Source organism: Oncorhynchus kisutch, linkage group LG27 (assembly GCF_002021735.2).
Source record: "Oncorhynchus kisutch isolate 150728-3 linkage group LG27, Okis_V2, whole genome shotgun sequence".
Classification (NCBI taxonomy): domain Eukaryota; kingdom Metazoa; phylum Chordata; class Actinopteri; order Salmoniformes; family Salmonidae; genus Oncorhynchus; species Oncorhynchus kisutch.
Window position 1 is genome coordinate 34845173 of NC_034200.2, and position 20631 is coordinate 34865803.

At 47.1% G+C, this 20631-nt stretch overlaps 1 protein-coding gene across 1 annotated transcript in view; it reads right to left on the reverse strand.

The window, feature by feature from the left end:
* LOC109882070 (low-density lipoprotein receptor-related protein 8-like) overlaps positions 1–20631 on the reverse strand; it is a 205499-nt gene that overhangs the window by 113672 nt on the left and 71196 nt on the right. The window contains exon 3 of the mRNA XM_031806755.1: positions 18967–19089. Coding sequence (XP_031662615.1) covers positions 18967–19089 — 123 coding nt within the window. The remainder of the gene's footprint in view (positions 1–18966; positions 19090–20631) is intronic.

Here is a 20631-nt window from a genome sequence, read left to right on the forward strand (position 1 = left end):
GAGAGAAAGAGACAGAGAGAGGAGAGAGAGAGACAGAGACAGAGAGACAGGAGAGAGAGGAGAGAGACAGAGAAGAGAGAGACAGAGAGAGAGAAAGAGCAGAGAGAGAGAAGAGAGAGAGAGACAGAGAGAAGAGAGAGAGAGAGAGAGACAGAGACAGAGACAGAGACAGAGACTAGAGACAGAGAGAGGAGACAGAGACAGAGAGACAAGAGAAGAGACAGAGAGAGAGAGACGAGAGACAGAGACAGAGAAACAGAGAGAGAGAGACAGAGAGAGACAGAGAGACAGAGAGGAGAGAAGAGACAGAGGACAAGAGACAGAGAGAGAGAGACAAGAGAGAGAGAGAGAGAGAGAGAGAGACAGAGAGAGAGAGACAGAAGAGAGAGAGAGAGAGACAGAGAGAGAGACAGAGAGAGAGACAGAGAGAGAGAGAGAGACGAGACAGAGAGACAGAGGACGAGAGAGGTACAGAGGAGAGAGAGAGCAGAGAGACAGAGAGGAGAAGACATCAGTGGAGAGAGAGAGAGATCAATCAGTATGGATATCAGATGAGCTCCTGCATTTTTCAGCATTTTCTTTAAAAAAGATAGATTAGGAGTTAGATAAACTTAGATTTTTTGTCAGGCACACATACTGGATTCTACCCTCTACAACATAACCCCTACTTCAAATCAAAAACTTAAAACCTACAACCTGATTTTGGACGGAATTACGGAATCACCTGGAAGGTTCACAACTACCAAGATTTGTTTCTCTATACAGCAAATTCTCTGGAAAACAACAGAAACCTGAAAACACCATCCAACCTGGAACTGAGTGAGTAATGCTTAGTCTGAACGATATATTTTTTTTCCAAAAGCCAAGAAGAAAAATACACAACATTACTTTATAAGGATTTCTAACTCTAATTCTAACATAATTCTGCCAAGCTTGATACAGCTTCAAATAGCACTGACGTGTCAAGTGAGAGGTGTCAAAGCTCATTAGCCCAACAATGGCAGGAGAGTCACACAGTCTACCCCAACCAAATGGAGAGGCCTTAAAAGCTCCCTCCCGCTGTTCAGAGGTAATTAAAATACAGTACCTGTGCATGTAAAGACGAGAAGGCAAGAAAATATTACAAAATGAAGCTCCTTATGGAAAATCAAGAGACACTTTTTGCTGACTATTACAAAATGGGAACATCAGCAACCTTATCTTCCACACAACCATCCCCTGGCATGGCACAGTGCTATATTAGCACACTACCCCTCTGTTACGAGAGGGGGGATTAACGAGGGGTGGAAACTCAGAATACTTGACAACGAGGACTCTGAGTTAAGTAATATAAATATCTATAAGTCCGGAACAGTGATGGTACAGCGTAACCACAAACAGTTTCAGCTGGACTTTCACCTAATCAAAGAATTAGCTCAGCAGGAGAAACTCTCCCTTGATAAAGATACCCCCACCCCGAGAGGATCAGACCAGACCTCTTCATTATGTAACCCCACAGATGAGCAACCCCCAGAGGAGGGTCAACCTCCCAGCACAGATTACCACTCCCTCATTGAAATGAAGGACAAATTCACCCAGCTGGAGATAAGGCAGGTGGAGCTGGAACAGCAGGTGATTACACTTCAGTCAGCACAGACCCAGACAACAGTCCAGCAACAACAACAGCCCCTTAACCAGACCCGGAGAGCTGGAGGTGGACAGAGACATATCTGCACTTTGGACAGTGGTGAGACAAATACAACAGGAGAAAGAGGAGCAGAACAGAGCACTAGAGGAGAGTATCAGACTGCTGGTGGAGGAGAGGTTGAGGGGGATGGAGGAGAGGGTGAGGGGGATGGAGGAGAAGTTGAGGGGGACGGCGTGTGACAGAGAACAACCCACTAGAGAGGTGGCCACCCCCACAGAGAAGCCAGCAGAACAGCCCACCTCAGCACCCAACAAAAGTCTCGACACCACAGCAGAACAGTCCACACCAGACCCTGACCATAGAGTCGACATCACAGCAGAACAGTCCACACCAGACCCTGACCATAGAGTCGACATCACAGCACAACAGACAGATGAAGAACCCCAAGCCCAGAGGCTCTCACCCCCTCTGAGCACCCCCCCTGTCAGCCACCCTGATAGCCCTTCTGTCAACCCCCCCACACCCACTGAGGACAAACACAAGACACAGATTGTACTACTTATGGACTCAAATGGGAAATATATAGAAGAAAAAATACTTTTTCCCAAACACAGTGTGTCTAAACTCTGGTGTCCAAACACCCAGCGTGCCCTAGACCTTCTGTCTGAGGCCAAACTAGGCTCACCCAGCCACATAATAATACACACAGGCACAAACGACCTGAGAGCACAGCAGGAAAGTGTGGCCACAGCACTGAAGGGAGTGATTGAAAAGGCTTCTTCTACTTTCCCCAACGCACAAGTGGTTATCTCCACCCTGCTACCACGAAAAGACTTCCACCCCGCCACAATACAGCGGGTAAATGCAAGTATTTCCCGTGACTGTGCCTCAAAACCAAACGTTTTCCTGGCCCACCACTCCACCCTGGACTTGAACAGCCTCTATGACCAGGTCCACCTCTACAAGGCAGCAGTGCCCACCTTTGCCCGGACTCTAAAGGACATCGCTCTCAAACGTATCCCCAACACTCCACACAGGAGTAACAGATCAATAGACACCCCACCCAGACCAGCGAGACACCCTCCCAGATCTGCAGGACCTCCCCCTGGACCTACACATAGAGGACCCACGCCAAGAGGAATTACATCCAGACCACAGTACACCCAGACACATCCACACCCCCACCCCAACCAATCAACACCCCCCCACGTCAACCATGCCCACACTCCATTTAGGCCCCCTCAGATCAGACCTATGCCACTCCTGCCCACCCCATGCACCCCACCCCCGCAAAGAGGGCCTCAACATGGAAGCCACACATACGCCCAGGTAGTGAGCGGGCAAACAGTCCCAACCCCCACTCTCACACTCGCCCAAGCCAATGGCATGTACCAGATGCTCAGCAGGCTTTGCTCACACTTACTGGCCTGAGGCTAAACCACGACCAACAACATTGGACACTCTATGGAACAAAAAGCCTTCACTATATTATCCTGGAATATCCAAGGCCTGAGGTCATCTGCCTTTGGCCTAAAGAGCAGAAACCCGGACTTCACCAAAGAAATCGGTAATACAGACATTGTCATCCTGCAAGAAACCTGGTATAGAGGAGATGGACCCACTGGTTGCCCTCTAGGTTACAGAGAGCTGGTAGTCCCATCCACCAAACTACCAGGTGTGAAACAGGGAAGGGACTCAGGGGGTATGCTAATTTGGTATAGAGCAGACCTAACTCACTCCATTAAATTAATCAAAACAGGAACATTCTACATTTGGCTAGAAATTCAAAAAGAAATTATTCTAACAGAGAAAAATGTCCTCCTGTGTGCTACCTATATCCCCCCACTAGAATCCCCATATTTTAATGAAGACAGCTTCTCCATCCTGGAGGGGGAAATCAATCATTTCCAGGCCCAGGGACATGTACTAGTCTGTGGTGACCTAAATGCCAGAACCGGACAAGAACCTGACACCCTCAGCACACAAGGGGACAAACACCTGCCTGGAGGTGACAGCATTCCCTCCCCCATATGCCCCCCTAGGCACAACTATGACAACATAACCAACAAAAACGGGTCACAACTCCTGCAGCTCTGTCGCACGCTGGGTATGTACATAGTCAACGGTAGGCTTCGAGGGGACTCCTATGGTAGGTACACCTATAGCTCATCTCTTGGCAGTAGTACTGTAGACTACTTTATCACTGACCTCAACCCAGAGTCTCTCAGAGCGTTCACAGTCAGCCCACTGACACCCCTATCAGACCACAGCAAAATCACAGTCTACTTAAACAGAGCAATACTCAATCATGAGGCATCAAAGCCAAAGGAACTGAGTAACATTAAGAAATGCTATAGATGGAAGGAATGCAGTTTGGAAACCTACCAAAAAACAATTAGGCAACAACAAATTCAATCCCTCTTAGACAATTTCCTGGGTAAAACGTTCCACTGTAATAGTGAAGGTGTAAACTTGGCAGTAGAAAATCTTAACAGTATATTTGACCTCTCAGCTTCCCTATCAAATCTAAAAATCTCAAATAGAAAACCGAAGAAAATTAACAATAATGACAAATGGTTTGATGAAGAATGCAAAAATCTAAGAAAGAAATTGAGAAACCTGTCCAACCAAAAACATAGAGACCCGGAAAACCTGAGTCTACGCCTTCACTATGGTGAATCACTAAAACAATACAGAAATACACTACGGAAAAAGAAGGAACAGCATGTCAGAAATCAGCTCAATGCAATTGAAGAATCCATAGACTCTAACCACTTCTGGGAAAATTGGAAAACACTAAACAAACAACAACACGAAGAATTATCTATCCAAAATGGAGATGTATGGGTAAACCACTTCTCCAATCTTTTTGGCTCTATAACAAAGAATAAAGAGCAAAAACATATACATGATCAAACACAGATCTTAGAATCAACTATTAAAGACTACCAGAACCCACTGGATTCTCCAATTACATTGAATGAGTTACAGGACAAAATAAAAACCCTCCAACCCAAAAAGGCCTGTGGTGTTGATGGTATCCTCAATGAAATGATCAAATATACAGACAACAAATTCCAATTGGCTATACTAAAACTCTTTAACATCATACTTAGCTCTGGCATCTTCCCCAATATTTGGAACCATGGACTGATCACCCCAATCCACAAAAGTGGAGACAAATTTGACCCCAATAACTACCGTGGAATATGTGTCAACAGTAACCTTGGGAAAATCCTCTGCATTATTATTAACAGCAGACTCGTACATTTCCTCAATGAAAACAATGTACTGAGCAAATGTCAAATTGGCTTTTTACCAAATTACCGTACAACAGACCATGTATTCACCCTGCACACCCTAATTGACAATCAAACAAACCAAAACAAAGGCAAAGTCTTCTCATGCTTTGTTGATTTCAAAAAAGCCTTCGACTCAATCTGGCATGAGGGTCTGCTATACAAACTGATGGAAAGTGGTGTTGGGGGTAAAACATACGACATTATAAAATCCATGTACACAAACAACAAGTGTGCGGTTAAAATTGGCAAAAAACACACACATTTCTTCACACAGGGTCGTGGGGTTAGACAGGGATGCAGCTTAAGCCCCACCCTCTTCAACATATATATCAACGAATTGGCGAGGGCACTAGAAAAGTCTGCAGCACCCGGCCTCCCCCTGCTAGAATCCGAAGTCAAATGTCTGCTGTTTGCTGATGATCTGGTGCTTCTGTCACCAACCAAGGAGGGCCTACAGCAGCACCTAGATCTTATGCACAGATTCTGTCAGACCTGGGCCCTGACAGTAAATCTCAGTAAGACCAAAATAATGGTGTTCCAAAAAATTTCCAGTCACCAGGACCACAAATACAAATTCCATCTAGACACTGTTGCCCTAGAGCACACAAAAAACTATACATACCTTGGCCTAAACATCAGCACCACAGGTAACTTCCACAAAGCTGTGAACGATCTGAGAGACAAGGCAAGAAGGGCATTCTATGCCATCAAAAGAAACATAAATTTCAACATACCAATTAGGATCTGGCTAAAAATACTTGAATCAGTCATAGAGCCCATTGCCCTTTATGGTTGTGAGGTCTGGGGTCCGCTCACCAACCAAGACTTCACAAAATGGGACAAACACCAAATTGAGACTCTGCACGCAGAATTCTGCAAAAATATCCTCCGTGTACAACGTAGAACACCAAATAATGCATGCAGAGCAGAATTAGGCCGATACCCACTAATTATCAAAATCCAGAAAAGAGCTGTTAAATTCTACAACCACCTAAAAGGAAGCGATTCACAAACCTTCCATAACAAAGCCATCACCTACAGAGAGATGAACCTGGAGAAGAGTCCCCTAAGCAAGCTGGTCCTGGGGCTCTGTTCACAAACACACACTACAGAGCCCCAGGACAGCAGCACAATTAGACCCAACCAAATCATGAGAAAACAAAAAGATAACTACTTAACACATTGGAAAGAATTAACAAAAAAAACAGAGCAAACTAGAATGCTATTTGGCCCTAAACAGAGAGTACACAGCGGCAGAATACCTGACCACTGTGACTGACCCAAAATTAAGGAAAGCCTTGACTATGTACAGACTCAGTGAGCATAGCCTTGCTATTGAGAAAGGCCGCCGTAGGCAGACTTGGCTCTCAAGAGAAGACAGGCTATGTGCTCACTGCCCACAAAATGAGGTGGAAACTGAGCTGCACTTCCTAACCTCCTGCCCAATGTATGACCATATTAGAGAGACATATTTCCCTCAGATTACACAGATCCACAAAGAATTCGAAAACAAATCCAATTTTGAAAAACTCCCATATCTACTGGGTGAAATTCCACAGTGTGCCATCACAGCAGCAAGATTTGTGACCTGTTGCCACGAGAAAAGGGCAACCAGTGAAGAACAAACACCATTGTAAATACAACCCATATTTATGCTTATTTATTTCCCTTTGTACATTGTTACAACACTGTATATATACATAATATGACACTTTTAATGTCTTTATTGATTTGAAACTTCTGTATGTGTAATGTTTACTGTTAATCTTGATTGTTTATTTCACTTTTGTATATTATCTACCTCACTTGCTTTGGTAATGTTAACACATGTTTCCCATGCCAATAAAGTCCCTTGAATTGAATTGAGAGAGAGCGAGAGACAGAGAGAGCGAGAGACAGAGAGAGCGAGAGACAGAGAGAGCGAGAGACAGAGAGCGAGACAGGGAGAGAGAGAGACAGGGAGAGAGAGAGAGAGAGTTTCACTTTATATATTCACTTTATATATTATCTACCTCACTTGCTTTGGCAATGTTAACACATGTTTCCCATGCCAATAAAGCCCTTGAATTGAATTGAAAATTGAATTGAGAGAGAGAGAGACAGAGAGAGAGAGAGAGAGAGAGAGAGAGAGACAGAGAGAGAGAGAGAGAGACCGAGAGAGACAGACAGACAGACAGACAGACAGACAGACAGACAGACAGACAGACAGACAGACAGACAGACAGACAGACAGACAGACAGACAGACAGACAGACAGACAGACAGACAGACAGACAGACAGACAGAGAGACAGAGAGACAGAGAACAAGACAGGGAGAGAGAGAGAGACAGAGAGAGAGAGAGAGACAGAGAGAGAGACAGGGAGAGAGAGAGAGAGACCGAGAGAGACAGACAGACAGACAGACAGACAGACAGACAGACAGACAGACAGACAGACAGACAGACAGACAGACAGACAGACAGAGACAGAGAGCGAGAGACAGAGAACAAGACAGGGAGAGAGAGAGAGACAGAGAGAGAGACAGGGAGAGAGAGAGAGACCGAGAGAGACAGACAGACAGACAGACAGACAGACAGACAGACAGACAGACAGAGACAGAGAGCGAGAGACAGAGAACAAGACAGGGAGAGAGAGAGAGACAGAGAGAGAGACAGGGAGAGAGTGAGAGCCAGAGACATAGAGAGACAGAGACAAACAGAGAGACAAAAAAAACACAGCCTCATCAAGCTTCAGTGTAATTGGTGCGTGGTGGAAGGGGTGTGTGCTGCATGTTAATTAGCATTAACAGATATAAAACAGGGGATCCACTATCACAGACTGCAAACATACCGTAGGTCTCTGCCTGGCACCAACAGAAGAGAAATACAAACTTCAAACAAACACCATCCCTGGGCTAAATATGTTGTAAATTACAGCAGGAGGTGCCACTTTTTGGCATCTGGGCTTCTGCTCGAAGTGTGAAGTTGTCATGGCAACACTCTATAGTTTAAAGACTGAGCGTCACACAGGGCTAGCCTTATTTGCGGCGCTAATTTGCAGTTTTTTTGTTATTGTCGAGCCTTCTGGACACTTCTTTCACGCTATAATTTTTCAATTTGTAGTATATCAGAAGTTCAATATTTCTTACTAAATGACATTGTGAATGAATTCTCATAGTTCTACTGAAAGTCCATCAGAAACAGTTCAGAGCGTTCGCTAATAATGCGCTTCTGACACAACAGGTTGATGAGTTCAACAAGGAGATGAGAGAAACATGTTCTTTTGACGAAGAGACATTCACCGTGGCGTAATGAACATGTTTCCTGTCTCTCATGGTGCCTTTTCGTACAGTACACAGAAACACAGAAGGCTCTCCAGTCGCTCACTTCCCCATCCATTTTAATGCGACTGTGACCATGGGAGCCGCTCTCTGAGGGCCAGCTGTGTATGATCTACTACCTTTTCGGGGGAAAAGCCACTCAGGACGTCCTAACATGGACGCCATCATGTGGACTAGGAGTTAGAAACAGTGCATTTGTTCCATTCTCAACCTTGAGAGGAATGGCATGTATTCCTCAATTTTGAAAGAGGAGTGTAAATGACTGAAAATGGCTGGTTCATGTACAGCCGTCGAACCAAGAGTAACAAGACAACAGTAAACATGCCCCCCCCCCCCCCCACGAATGATGCAGCGCCCCCGCCTTGGGACAATTAGTGACAATTATTCAAACTTGTTCAAACTAATGTTGGGTGGATTAATGAGAGAAAGAACAACGATGAAGTCTTAGTAATGGTCCAGTGTGTCTGTATGGATTTACAGATCGTCTGCACAGCGTTTCAAAATGTTCACCTTGATATGAATGGGAGGAGCTTATGGATCCTTATGGGAAACATGTACAAAAAATGTCATGACCGTAGCTCAAACGAGACAGGAAATGTTCTTGTTCAAAGTTTGGAATATCAGTCGATTACTATATAGCGCCCCCTTTGGGCCAATCGGTGGAACTTTGTAAATCCCTGGCTAGACGCATCATTCATCCAAGGTTGGTCAAAATCGGGGGCAAGAGTTGAGATATTATGTGTGACTAACGTTAGATCAAGACAGATCTCCTCCTCCATCATCGTGGGGGACAATCATTTGCTGTACAGTAGCCATGGAAACCAAGTGTAATGGTTTAACCCTGCTAACAATAGAACAGGAATCCATAAGTGATTCATGTTCATTGAATGGAGAGTTGTAGTATTTGAACATGAGTTGTAGGCCCTCCTCTTGTACTACATCAGCATACAGACAAGATTGAATCAACTGTATTAGGTTTATTATTCAGCTCTTTGTCAAGAGCAGAAATAATAAATGTAATGACTTGGATAAAGAACAGGCCCGCGGACTGAATTTTGGTGCCCAGATCTTTGGGCCTCAATCTCAAAGATTTGACCATCGACTGCAGCGCTACATGAATAAAATACATGTAGGATTTCCATTTAAATAGACTTTTTTTTTATTGTGATCTCGATCTCTGTTCAAAGACAAAATCTCTCCCTTATTCATATTTAATTGGATTTCCAATGCAAACACGTTATCCTTTTCCCTGTCTCTTTCTCTAACTCGTCCTCACACAAACTTTTTGAGGGTGACATTAATATCAGCGACTTGTCGGCTGTTCTGTGCTTCATACATTATTCATGCGATAACGGCCCACACACATCCCCTCAACTTGATAAAGCAGTACAAAATTAGGAAAATATGTTTCTAAGATTAAATGAGCTTTTTCCAATTCCCTTTCTGCTGTGGTAAATGCATGCAAATTCCTTTTAAATAGCGAGCTCAATGACAAAGTTTGTAGGCCTGTGCGATCAACCAATCACAAGATTAAAACGTGAATGGGTACCAGTGTTGTAGTATTCAGATTGCACTGGTCTCAGTCCTGACTCGGACTCGAACCCCCTTGGTCTTAACATGTCTGGAATAGCTGTGGTCTCGGTCAGACCCCTTGACTTTTTCCACATTTTGTTACGTTATAGACTTATTCTAAAATTTATGAAATTGTATTTTTCTCTCATCAATCTACACACAATACCCCATAATGACTAAGCAAAAACAGGTTTGCAGAAATGTCACATTTACATAAGTATTCAGACCCTTTACTCAGTTCTTTGTTGATCGGGTTCCAGTCCGGGCTCTGGCTGGGCCACTCAAGGACATTCAGAGACTTGTCCAGAAGCTACTCCTGCGTTGTCATGGCTGTGTGCGTAGGGTCGCTGTCCTGTTGGAAGGTCAACCTTCGCCCCAGTCTGAGGTCCTGAGGCCTCTGGAGCAGGTTTTCATCAAGGATCTCTCTGTACTTTGCGCCGTCAGTAATCAGGCTACACCTCTAAGAGCTTGGCAGTAATCAGGCTACACCTCTAAGAGCTTGGCAGTAATCAGGCTACACCTCCTGCCTCTCTCCAACATCAGACGCTGGTCTAGTGGGGAAGTGTGTGGGCGAGCCGAGGCTAGGACCCTTGCTGGTGGCGTGAGTGAGAGGCGGCTGAACCGGTGCCCAAGTGGAGTAGCAGGGAAAATGACAAACACTGAGTCTCGGCTTCAAAAGCCAAATTAGATGCTGTCTGGCTGGCTGGCGCATCGGAGCGGAGAGAAACGGAGCTACATAATTTTCAGATAGGGTGTGAGTGTGAAGTATCGAGCTGTAATTATTCAGCCTTTTAGCCTTTCTAGAGGTCCGATGATCGGAACAGTAGTTGGTTAGGATCTTAATATGCTCTCTGGCCCTATTGATGCTAGGACTATGAATCAACTTTGGTACCAATATCTCTGGGAATGTTTTGGAGAGCATCAATTTGACAAGCTTCCAAGAAACAGACAAGTAGGAGCAAAGAGAGGAAGAGATAGAGCAGAGTGAGGTATAGGGATAGAGCAGAGAGAGGTAGAGGGATAGAGCAGAGTGAGGTAGAGGGATAGAGCAGAGAGAGGTAGAGGGAGAGAGCAGAGTGAGGTAGAGGGAGAGAGCAGAGTGAGGTAGAGGGATAGAGCAGAGTGAGGTAGAGGGATAGAGCAGAGAGAGGTAGAGAGATAGAGCAGAGAGAGGTAGAGGGATAGAGCAGAGAGAGGCAGAGAGATAGAGCAGAGTGAGGTAGAGGGATAGAGCAGAGTGAGGTAGAGGGATAGAGCAGAGAGAGGTAGAGGGATAGAGCAGAGAGAGCTAGAGAGATAGAGCAGAGAGAGGTAGAGGGATAGAGCAGAGAGAGGTAGAGGGATAGAGCAGACAGAGGTAGAGGGATAGAGCAGAGAGAGGTAGAGGGATAGAGCAGAGAGAGGTAGAGGGATAGAGCAGAGTGAGGTAGAGGGATAGAGCAGAGAGAGGTAGAGGGATAGAGCAGAGTGAGGTAGAGGGATAGAGCAGAGAGAGGTAGAGGGATAGAGCAGAGTGAGGTAGAGGGAGAGAGCAGAGTGAGGTAGAGGGATAGAGCAGAGAGAAAGAGCAGAGAGAGGGAGAGGGAGAGAGCAGAGAGAGGTAGAGGGATAGAGCAGAGAGAAAGAGCAGAGAGAGGTAGAGGGATAGAGCAGAGAGAGGTAGAGGGATAGAGCAGAGTGAGGTAGAGGGATAGAGCAGAGAGAAAGAGCAGAGAGAGGTAGAGGGATAGAGCAGAGAGAGGAAGAGGGAGAGAGCAGAGAGAGGTAGAGGGATAGAGCAGAGAGAAAGAGCAGAGAGAGGTAGAGGGAGAGAGCAGAGAGAGGTAGAGGGATAGAGCAGAGAGAAAGAGCAGAGAGAGGTAGAGGGATAGAGCAGAGAGAGGTAGAGGGAGAGAGCAGAGTGAGGTAGAGGGATAGAGCAGACAGAGGTAGAGGGATAGAGCAGAGTGAGGTAGAGGGATAGAGCAGAGAGAAAGAGCAGAGAGAGGTAGAGGGAGAGAGCAGAGAGAGGTAGAGGGAGAGAGCAGAGAGAGAAGGAGGGATAGAGCAGAGAGAAGGAGGCAGAGAGAGGTGGAGGGATAGAGCAGACAGAGAGAGCAGAGACAGGTAGAGGGATAGAGCAGAGAGAGGTAGAGGGATAGAGCAGAGAGAGGTAGAGAGATAGAGCAGAGAGAGATAGAGAGATAGAGCAGAGAGAGGTAGAGGGATAGAGCAGAGAGAAGTAGAGGGATAGAGCAGAGAGAGGTAGAGGGATAGAGCAGAGAGAGGTAGAGGGATAGAGCAGAGAGAAAGAGGCAGACAGAGGGTAGAGAGTTAGAGCGAGAGAGGTAGAGGGATAGAGCAGAGAGAAAGAGCAGAGAGAGGTAGAGGATAGAGCAGACAGAGATAGAGAGATAGAGCAGAGAGAAGAGCAGAGAGAGGTAGAGGGGATAGAGCAGAGTGAGGTAGGGATAGAGCAGACAGAGATAGAGAGATAGAGCAGAGAGAAAGAGCAGAGAGAGGTAGAGGGAGAGAGCAGAGAGAAGTAGAGGGATAGAGCAGACAGAGGTAGAGGGATAGAGCAGAGAGAGGTAGAGGATAGAGCAGAGAGAGGTAGAGGGATAGAGCAGAGAGAGGTAGAGGGATAGAGCAGAGAGAGGTAGAGATATAGAGCAGAGAGAGTAGAGGGATAGAGCAGAGAGAGGTAGAGTGGATAGAGCAGAGAGAGGTAGAGGAGGAGAGCAGAGAGAGGTAGAGGGAAGAGCAGAGAGAGGTAGAGGGATAGAGCAGAGAGAAAGAGCAGACAGAGGTAGAGGGATAGAGCAGACAGAGGTAGAGGGATAGAGCAGAGAGAAAGAGCAGAGAGAGGTAGAGGGATAGAGCAGACAGAGATAGAGAGATAGAGCAGAGAGAAAGAGCAGAGAGAGGTAGAGGGATAGAGCAGAGTGAGGTAGAGGGATAGAGCAGACAGAGATAGAGAGATAGAGCAGAGAGAAGAGCAGAGAGAGGTAGAGGGAGAGAGCAGAGAGAAGTAGAGGGATAGAGCAGACAGAGGTAGAGGGATAGAGCAGAGAGAGGTAGAGGGATAGAGCAGAGAGAGGTAGAGGGATAGAGCAGAGAGAGGTAGAGGGATAGAGCAGAGAGAGGTAGAGGGATAGAGCAGAGAGAAGTAGAGGGATAGAGCAGAGAGAGGTAGAGGGATAGAGCAGAGTGAGGTAGAGGGATAGAGCAGAGAGAGGTAGAGGGAGAGAGCAGAGAGAGGTAGAGGGATAGAGCAGAGAGAAAGAGCAGACAGAGGTAGAGGGATAGAGCAGACAGAGATAGAGAGATAGAGCAGAGAGAAAGAGCAGAGTGAGGTAGAGGGATAGAGCAGAGAGAAAGAGCAGAGACAGGTAGAGGGATAGAGCAGAGAGAGGTAGAGGGATAGAGCAGAGAGAGGTAGAGGGAGAGAGCAGAGAGAGGTAGAGGGAGAGAGCAGAGAGAGGTAGAGGGATAGAGCAGAGAGAAAGAGCAGACAGAGGTAGAGGGATAGAGCAGACAGAGGTAGAGGGATAGAGCAGAGAGAAAGAGCAGAGAGAGGTAGAGGGATAGAGCAGACAGAGATAGAGAGATAGAGCAGAGAGAAAGAGCAGAGAGAGGTAGAGGGATAGAGCAGAGTGAGGTAGAGGGATAGAGCAGACAGAGATAGAGAGATAGAGCAGAGAGAAAGAGCAGAGAGAGGTAGAGGGAGAGAGCAGAGAGAAGTAGAGGATAGAGCAGACAGAGGTAGAGGGTAGCAGAGAGAGAGGTAGAGGGATAGAGCAGAGAGAGGTAGAGGGATAGAGCAGAGAGAGGTAGAGGGATAGAGCAGAGAGAGGTAGAGGGATAGAGCAGAGAGAAGTAGAGGGATAGAGCAGAGAGAGGTAGAGGGATAGAGCAGAGAGAGGGTAGAGGGATAGAGCAGAGAGAGGTAGAGGGAGAGAGCAGAGAGAGGTAGAGGGATAGAGCAGAGAGAAAGAGCAGACAGAGGTAGAGGGATAGAGCAGACAGAGATAGAGAGATAGAGCAGAGAGAAAGAGCAGAGTGAGGTAGAGGGATAGAGCAGAGAGAAAGAGCAGAGACAGGTAGAGGGATAGAGCAGAGAGAGGTAGAGGGAGAGAGCAGAGTGACGTAGAGGGATAGAGCAGACAGAGGTAGAGGGATAGAGCAGAGTGAGGTAGAGGGATAGAGCAGAGAGAAAGAGCAGAGAGAGGTAGAGGGAGAGAGCAGAGAGAGGTAGAGGGAGAGAGCAGAGAGAGAAGGAGGGATAGAGCAGAGAGAAGGAGCAGAGAGAGGTGGAGGGATAGAGCAGACAGAGAGAGCAGAGACAGGTAGAGGGATAGAGCAGAGAGAGGTAGAGGGATAGAGCAGAGAGAGGTAGAGAGATAGAGCAGAGAGAGATAGAGAGATAGAGCAGAGAGAGGTAGAGGGATAGAGCAGAGAGAGGTAGAGGGATAGAGCAGAGAGAGGTAGAGGGATAGAGCAGAGAGAAAGAGCAGACAGAGGTAGAGAGTTAGAGCAGAGAGAGGTAGAGGGATAGAGCAGAGAGAAAGAGCAGAGAGAGGTAGAGGGATAGAGCAGACAGAGATAGAGAGATAGAGCAGAGAGAAAGAGCAGAGAGAGGTAGAGGGATAGAGCAGAGAGAGGTAGAGGGATAGAGCAGAGTGAGGTAGAGGGATAGAGCAGAGAGAAAGAGCAGAGAGAGGTAGAGGGATAGAGCAGAGAGAGGGAGAGGGAGAGAGCAGAGAGAGGTAGAGGGATAGAGCAGAGAGAAAGAGCAGAGAGAGGTAGAGGGAGAGAGCAGAGAGAGGTAGAGGGATAGAGCAGAGAGAAAGAGCAGAGAGAGGTAGAGGGATAGAGCAGAGAGAGGTAGAGGGAGAGAGCAGAGGGAGGTAGAGGGATAGAGCAGACAGAGGTAGAGGGATAGAGCAGAGTGAGGTAGAGGGATAGAGCAGAGAGAAAGAGCAGAGAGAGGTAGAGGGAGAGAGCAGAGAGAGGGAGAGGGAGAGAGCAGAGAGAGAAGGAGGGATAGAGCAGAGAGAAGGAGCAGAGAGAGGTGGAGGGATAGAGCAGACAGAGAGAGCAGAGACAGGTAGAGGGATAGAGCAGAGAGAGGTAGAGGGATAGAGCAGAGAGAGGTAGAGAGATAGAGCAGAGAGAGATAGAGAGATAGAGCAGAGAGAGGTAGAGGGATAGAGCAGAGAGAGGTAGAGGGATAGAGCAGAGAGAGGTAGAGTGATAGAGCAGAGAGAGGTAGAGTGATAGAGCAGAGAGAAAGAGCAGACAGAGGTAGAGAGTTAGAGCAGAGAGAGGTAGAGGGATAGAGCAGAGAGAAAGAGCAGATACAGGTAGAGGGATAGAGCAGACAGAGATAGAGAGATAGAGCAGAGAGAAAGAGCAGAGAGAGGTAGAGGGATAGAGCAGAGTGAGGTAGAGGGATAGAGCAGACAGAGATAGAGAGATAGAGCAGAGAGAAAGAGCAGAGAGAGGTAGAGGGAGAGAGCAGAGAGAAGTAGAGGGATAGAGCAGACAGAGGTAGAGGGATAGAGCAGAGAGAGGTAGAGGGATAGAGCAGAGAGAGGTAGAGGGATAGAGCAGAGAGAGGTAGAGGGATAGAGCAGAGAGAGGTAGAGGGATAGAGCAGAGAGAGGTAGAGGGATAGAGCAGAGAGAGGTAGAGGGATAGAGCAGAGAGAGGTAGAGGGAGAGAGCAGAGAGAGGTAGAGGGATAGAGCAGAGAGAAAGAGCAGACAGAGGTAGAGGGATAGAGCAGACAGAGATAGAGAGATAGAGCAGAGAGAAAGAGCAGAGTGAGGTAGAGGGATAGAGCAGAGAGAAAGAGCAGAGACAGATAGAGGGATAGAGCAGAGAGAGGTAGAGGGAGAGAGCAGAGTGACGTAGAGGGATAGAGCAGACAGATGTAGAGGGATAGAGCAGAGTGACGTAGAGGGATAGAGCAGAGAGAAAGAGCAGAGAGAGGTAGAGGGAGAGAGCAGAGAGAGGTAGAGGGAGAGAGCAGAGAGAGACGGAGGGATAGAGCAGAGAGAAGGAGCAGAGAGAGGTGGAGGGATAGAGCAGACAGAGAGAGCAGAGACAGGTAGAGGGATAGAGCAGAGAGAGGTAGAGGGAGAGAGCAGAGAGAGGTAGAGGGATAGAGCAGAGAGAAAGAGCAGACAGAGGTAGAGGGATAGAGCAGACAGAGATAGAGAGATAGAGCAGAGAGAAAGAGCAGAGTGAGGTAGAGGGATAGAGCAGAGAGAAAGAGCAGAGACAGATAGAGGGATAGAGCAGAGAGAGGTAGAGGGAGAGAGCAGAGTGACGTAGAGGGATAGAGCAGACAGATGTAGAGGGATAGAGCAGAGTGACGTAGAGGGATAGAGCAGAGAGAAAGAGCAGAGAGAGGTAGAGGGAGAGAGCAGAGAGAGGTAGAGGGAGAGAGCAGAGAGAGACGGAGGGATAGAGCAGAGAGAAGGAGCAGAGAGAGGTGGAGGGATAGAGCAGACAGAGAGAGCAGAGACAGGTAGAGGGATAGAGCAGAGAGAGGTAGAGGGATAGAGCAGAGAGAGGTAGAGAGATAGAGCAGAGAGAGATAGAGAGATAGAGCAGAGAGAGGTAGAGGGATAGAGCAGAGAGAGGTAGAGGGATAGAGCAGAGAGAGGTAAGAGGGATAGAGCAGAGAGAGGTAGAGGGATAGAGCAGAGAGAGGTAGAGGGATAGAGCAGAGAGAAAGAGCAGACAGAGGTAGAGAGTTAGAGCAGAGAGAGGTAGAGGGATAGAGCAGAGAGAAAGAGCAGAGAGAGGTAGAGGGATAGAGCAGACAGAGATAGAGAGATAGAGCAGAGAGAAAGAGCAGAGAGAGGTAGAGGGATAGAGCAGAGTGAGGTAGAGGGATAGAGCAGACAGAGATAGAGAGATAGAGCAGAGAGAAAGAGCAGAGAGAGGTAGAGGGAGAGAGCAGAGAGAAGTAGAGGGATAGAGCAGACAGAGGTAGAGGGATAGAGCAGAGAGAGGTAGAGGGATAGAGCAGAGAGAGGTAGAGGGATAGAGCAGAGAGAGGTAGAGGGATAGAGCAGAGAGAGGTAGAGGGATAGAGCAGAGAGAGGTAGAGGGATAGAGCAGAGAGGGGTAGAGGGATAGAGCAGAGAGATGTAGAGGTATAGAGCAGAGAGAGGTAGAGGGAGAGAGCAGAGAGAGGTAGAGGGATAGAGCAGAGAGAAAGAGCAGACAGAGGTAGAGGGATAGAGCAGACAGAGATAGAGAGATAGAGCAGAGAGAAAGAGCAGAGTGAGGTAGAGGGATAAAGCAGAGAGAAAGAGCAGAGACAGGTAGAGGGAGAGAGCAGAGAGAGGTAGAGGGATAGAGCAGAGAGAGGTAGAGGGATAGAGCAGAGAGAAAGAGCAGAGACAGGTAGAGGGATAGAGCAGACAGAAGAAGAAGTCAGGGTAATCGCAGCGTCACTGAATAGGTACAGTTGAAGTCGGAAGTTTACATAGACTTATGTTGGAGTCATTAAAACTCGTTTTTCAAACCACTCCACACATTTCTTGTTAACAAACTTTTCAAGTCGGTTGGAGGTGTACCTGTGGATGTATTTCAAGGCCTACCTTCAACTCAGTGCCTCTTTGCTTGACATCATGGGAAAATCAAAAGAAATCAGTCAAGACCTCAGAAAAACATTTGTAGACCTCCACAAGTCTGGTTCATCCTTGGGAGCAATTTCCAAACGCCTGAAGGTACCACGTTCATCTGTACAAACAATAGTATGCAAGTATAAACACCATGGGACCACGCAGCCGTCATACCGCTCAGGAAGGAGTCGCGTTCTGTCTCCTAGAGATTAACGTACTTTGGTGCGAAAAGTGCAAATCAATCCCAGAACAACAGCAAATGACCATGTGAAGATGCTGGAGGAAACAGGTACAAAATTATCTATATCCACAGCAAAACGAGTCCTGTATCTGCATAACCTGAAAGGCCGCTCAGCAAGGAAGAAACCACTGCTCCAAAACCCCCATAAAAAAGCCAGACTACGGTTTGCAACTGCACATGGGGACAAAGATCATACTTTTTGGAGAAATGTCCTCTGGTCTGATGAAACAAAAATAGAACTGTTTGGCCATAATGACCATCGTTATGTTTGGAGGAAAAAGGGGGAGACTTGCAAGCCGAAGAACACCATCCCAACCGTGAAGCATGGGGGTGGCAGCATCATGTTGTGGGGGTGTTTTTGCTGCTGGAGGGACTGGTGCACTTCACAAAATAGATGACAATATGAGGCAGGAAAATTAAGTGGATATATTTAAGCAACATCTCAAGACATCAGTCAGGAAGTTAAAGCTTGGTCGCAAATGGGTCTTCCAAATGGATAATGACCCCAAGCATACTTCCAAAGTTGTGGCAAAATGGCTTAAGGACAACAAAGTCAAGGTATTGGAGTGGCCATCACAATGCCCTGACCTCAATCCTATAGACAATTTGTGGGCAGAACTGAACAAGTGTGTGTGAGCAAGGAGGCCTACAAACCTGACTCAGTTACACCAGCTCTGTCAGGAGGAATGGGCCACAATTCACTCAACTTATTGTGGAAAGCTTGTGGAAGGCTACCCAAAACATTTGACCCAAGTTAAACAATTTAAAGGCAATGCTACCAAATACTAATTGAGTGTATGTAAACTTCTGACCCACTGGAAATAAAAGCTGAAATAAATCATTCTCTGTGCTATTATTCTGACATTTCACATTCTTAAAATAAAGTGGTGATCCTGACTGACCTAAGACATGGACATTTTTACAAGGATTAAGTGTCAGGAATTGTGAAAAACTGTGATTAAATGTATTTGGCTGAGGTGTATGTAAACTTCCCACTTCAACTGAACATAGATGGTCAGGTGACCATGTAAGGGTGGTTGGTTGAGTGAGTGAGCGACCATGGACGGGTGGTTGGTTGAGTGAGTGAGCGACCATGTAAGGGTGGTTGGTTGAGTGAGTGAGCGACCATGTAAGGGTGGTTGGTTGAGTGAGTGAGCGACCATGGACGGCTGTGTGCTCGTGGAGTGGTTGACAGACTGGGGAAAGGTTGATGTGTGTTTGAGTTGGGTGAGTGTGGTTAGGTGACTATGAATGGGGAAACCACTGGAGCTCTGACTTACTGCAGGTGGCGTCTGCCTCATCCGAGCCGTCGGGACACTCTGGTTCCCCGTCACAGCGCCAGCGGCCTGGTACACACTGGCCGTTAGCACAGGCAAACTCTGCCGGGGCACACGTCTTCCTGGCTACTCAGAGAGAGATATGGATGGTGACAAGGACAGAGAGAGAGAGAGATGGTGAGAAGGACGGAGAGAGAGAGAGATGGTGAGCAGAACGGAGAGAGAGAGATGGTGAGAAGGATGGAGAGAGAGAGAGAGAGAGATGGTGAGAAGGATGGAGAGAGAGAGAGAGAGAGAGATGGTGAGAAGGAAGGAGAGAGAGAGAGATGGTGAGTAGGACGGAGAGAGAGACAGATGGTGAGAAGGACGGAGAAAGAGAGAGATGGTGAGAAGGATGGAGAGAGAGAGAGATGGTGAGAAGGACGGAGCGAGAGAGAGATGGTGAGAAGGACGGAGAGAGAGAGATGGTGAGAAGGACGGAGAGAGAGAGATGGTGAGAAGGACGGAGAGAGAGAGATGGTGAGAAGGACAGAGAGAGAGAGAGAGAGATGGTGAGAAGGACGGAGAGAGATGGTGAGAAGGAGAGAGAGAGATGGTGAGAAGGACGGAGAGAGAGAGAGAGAGATGGTGAGAAGGACGGAGAGAGAGAGATGTGAGAATGACAGAGAGAGATGGTGAGAAGGAGAGATAGAGATGGTGAGAAGGAGAGATAGAGATGGTGAGAAGGACGGAGAGAAAGAGATGTTGAGATGGTGAGAAGAAGAGATAGAGAGAGAGAGACAGAGAGAGAGTGATGGTGAGAAGGAGAGATAGAGAGAGAGAGAGAGAGAGAGAGAGAGAGAGAGAGAGAGAGAGATGGTGAGAAGGAGAGATATAGATGGTGAGAATGACGGAGAGAGATGGTGAGAAGGAGAGATAGAGATGGTGAGAATTACGGAGAGAAAGAGATGTTGAGATGGTGAGAAGAAGAGATAGAGAGAGAGAGACAGAGAGAGAGAGATGGTGAGAAGGAGAGATAGAGAGAGAGATAGAGAGAGAGAGACAGAGAGAGAGATGGTGAGAAGGAGAGATAGAGAGAGAGACAGAGAGAGAGAGAGAGAGAGAGAGATGGTGAGAAGGAGAGATCGAGAGAGAGAGAGAGAGAGACAGAGAGAGAGAGAGAGAGATGGTGAGAAGGAGAGATGGAGAGAGAGAGAGATGGTGAGAAGGAGAGATAGAGAGAGAGACAGAGAGAGAGAGAGAGAGAGAGAGAGAGAGAGAGAGAGAGAGAGAGAGAGAGAGAGAGAGAGATGGTGAGAAGGAGAGATAGAGATGGTGAGAAGGAGAGATAGAGATGGTGAGAAGGAGAGATAGAGATGGTGAGAAGGAGAGATAGAGATGGTGAGAAGGAGAGATAGAGATGGTGAGAAGGAGAGAAGGAGAGATAGAGATGGTGAGAAGGAGAGATAGAGATGGTGAGAAGGAGAGATAGAGATGGTGAGAAGGAGAGATAGAGATGGTGAGAAGGAGAGAAGGAGAGATAGAGATGGTGAGAAGGAGAGAAGGAGAGATAGAGATGGTGAGAAGGAGAGATAGAGATGGTGAGAAGGAGAGATAGAGATGGTGAGAAGGAGAGAAGGAGAGATAGAGATGGTGAGAAGGAGAGATAGAGATGGTGAGAAGGAGAGA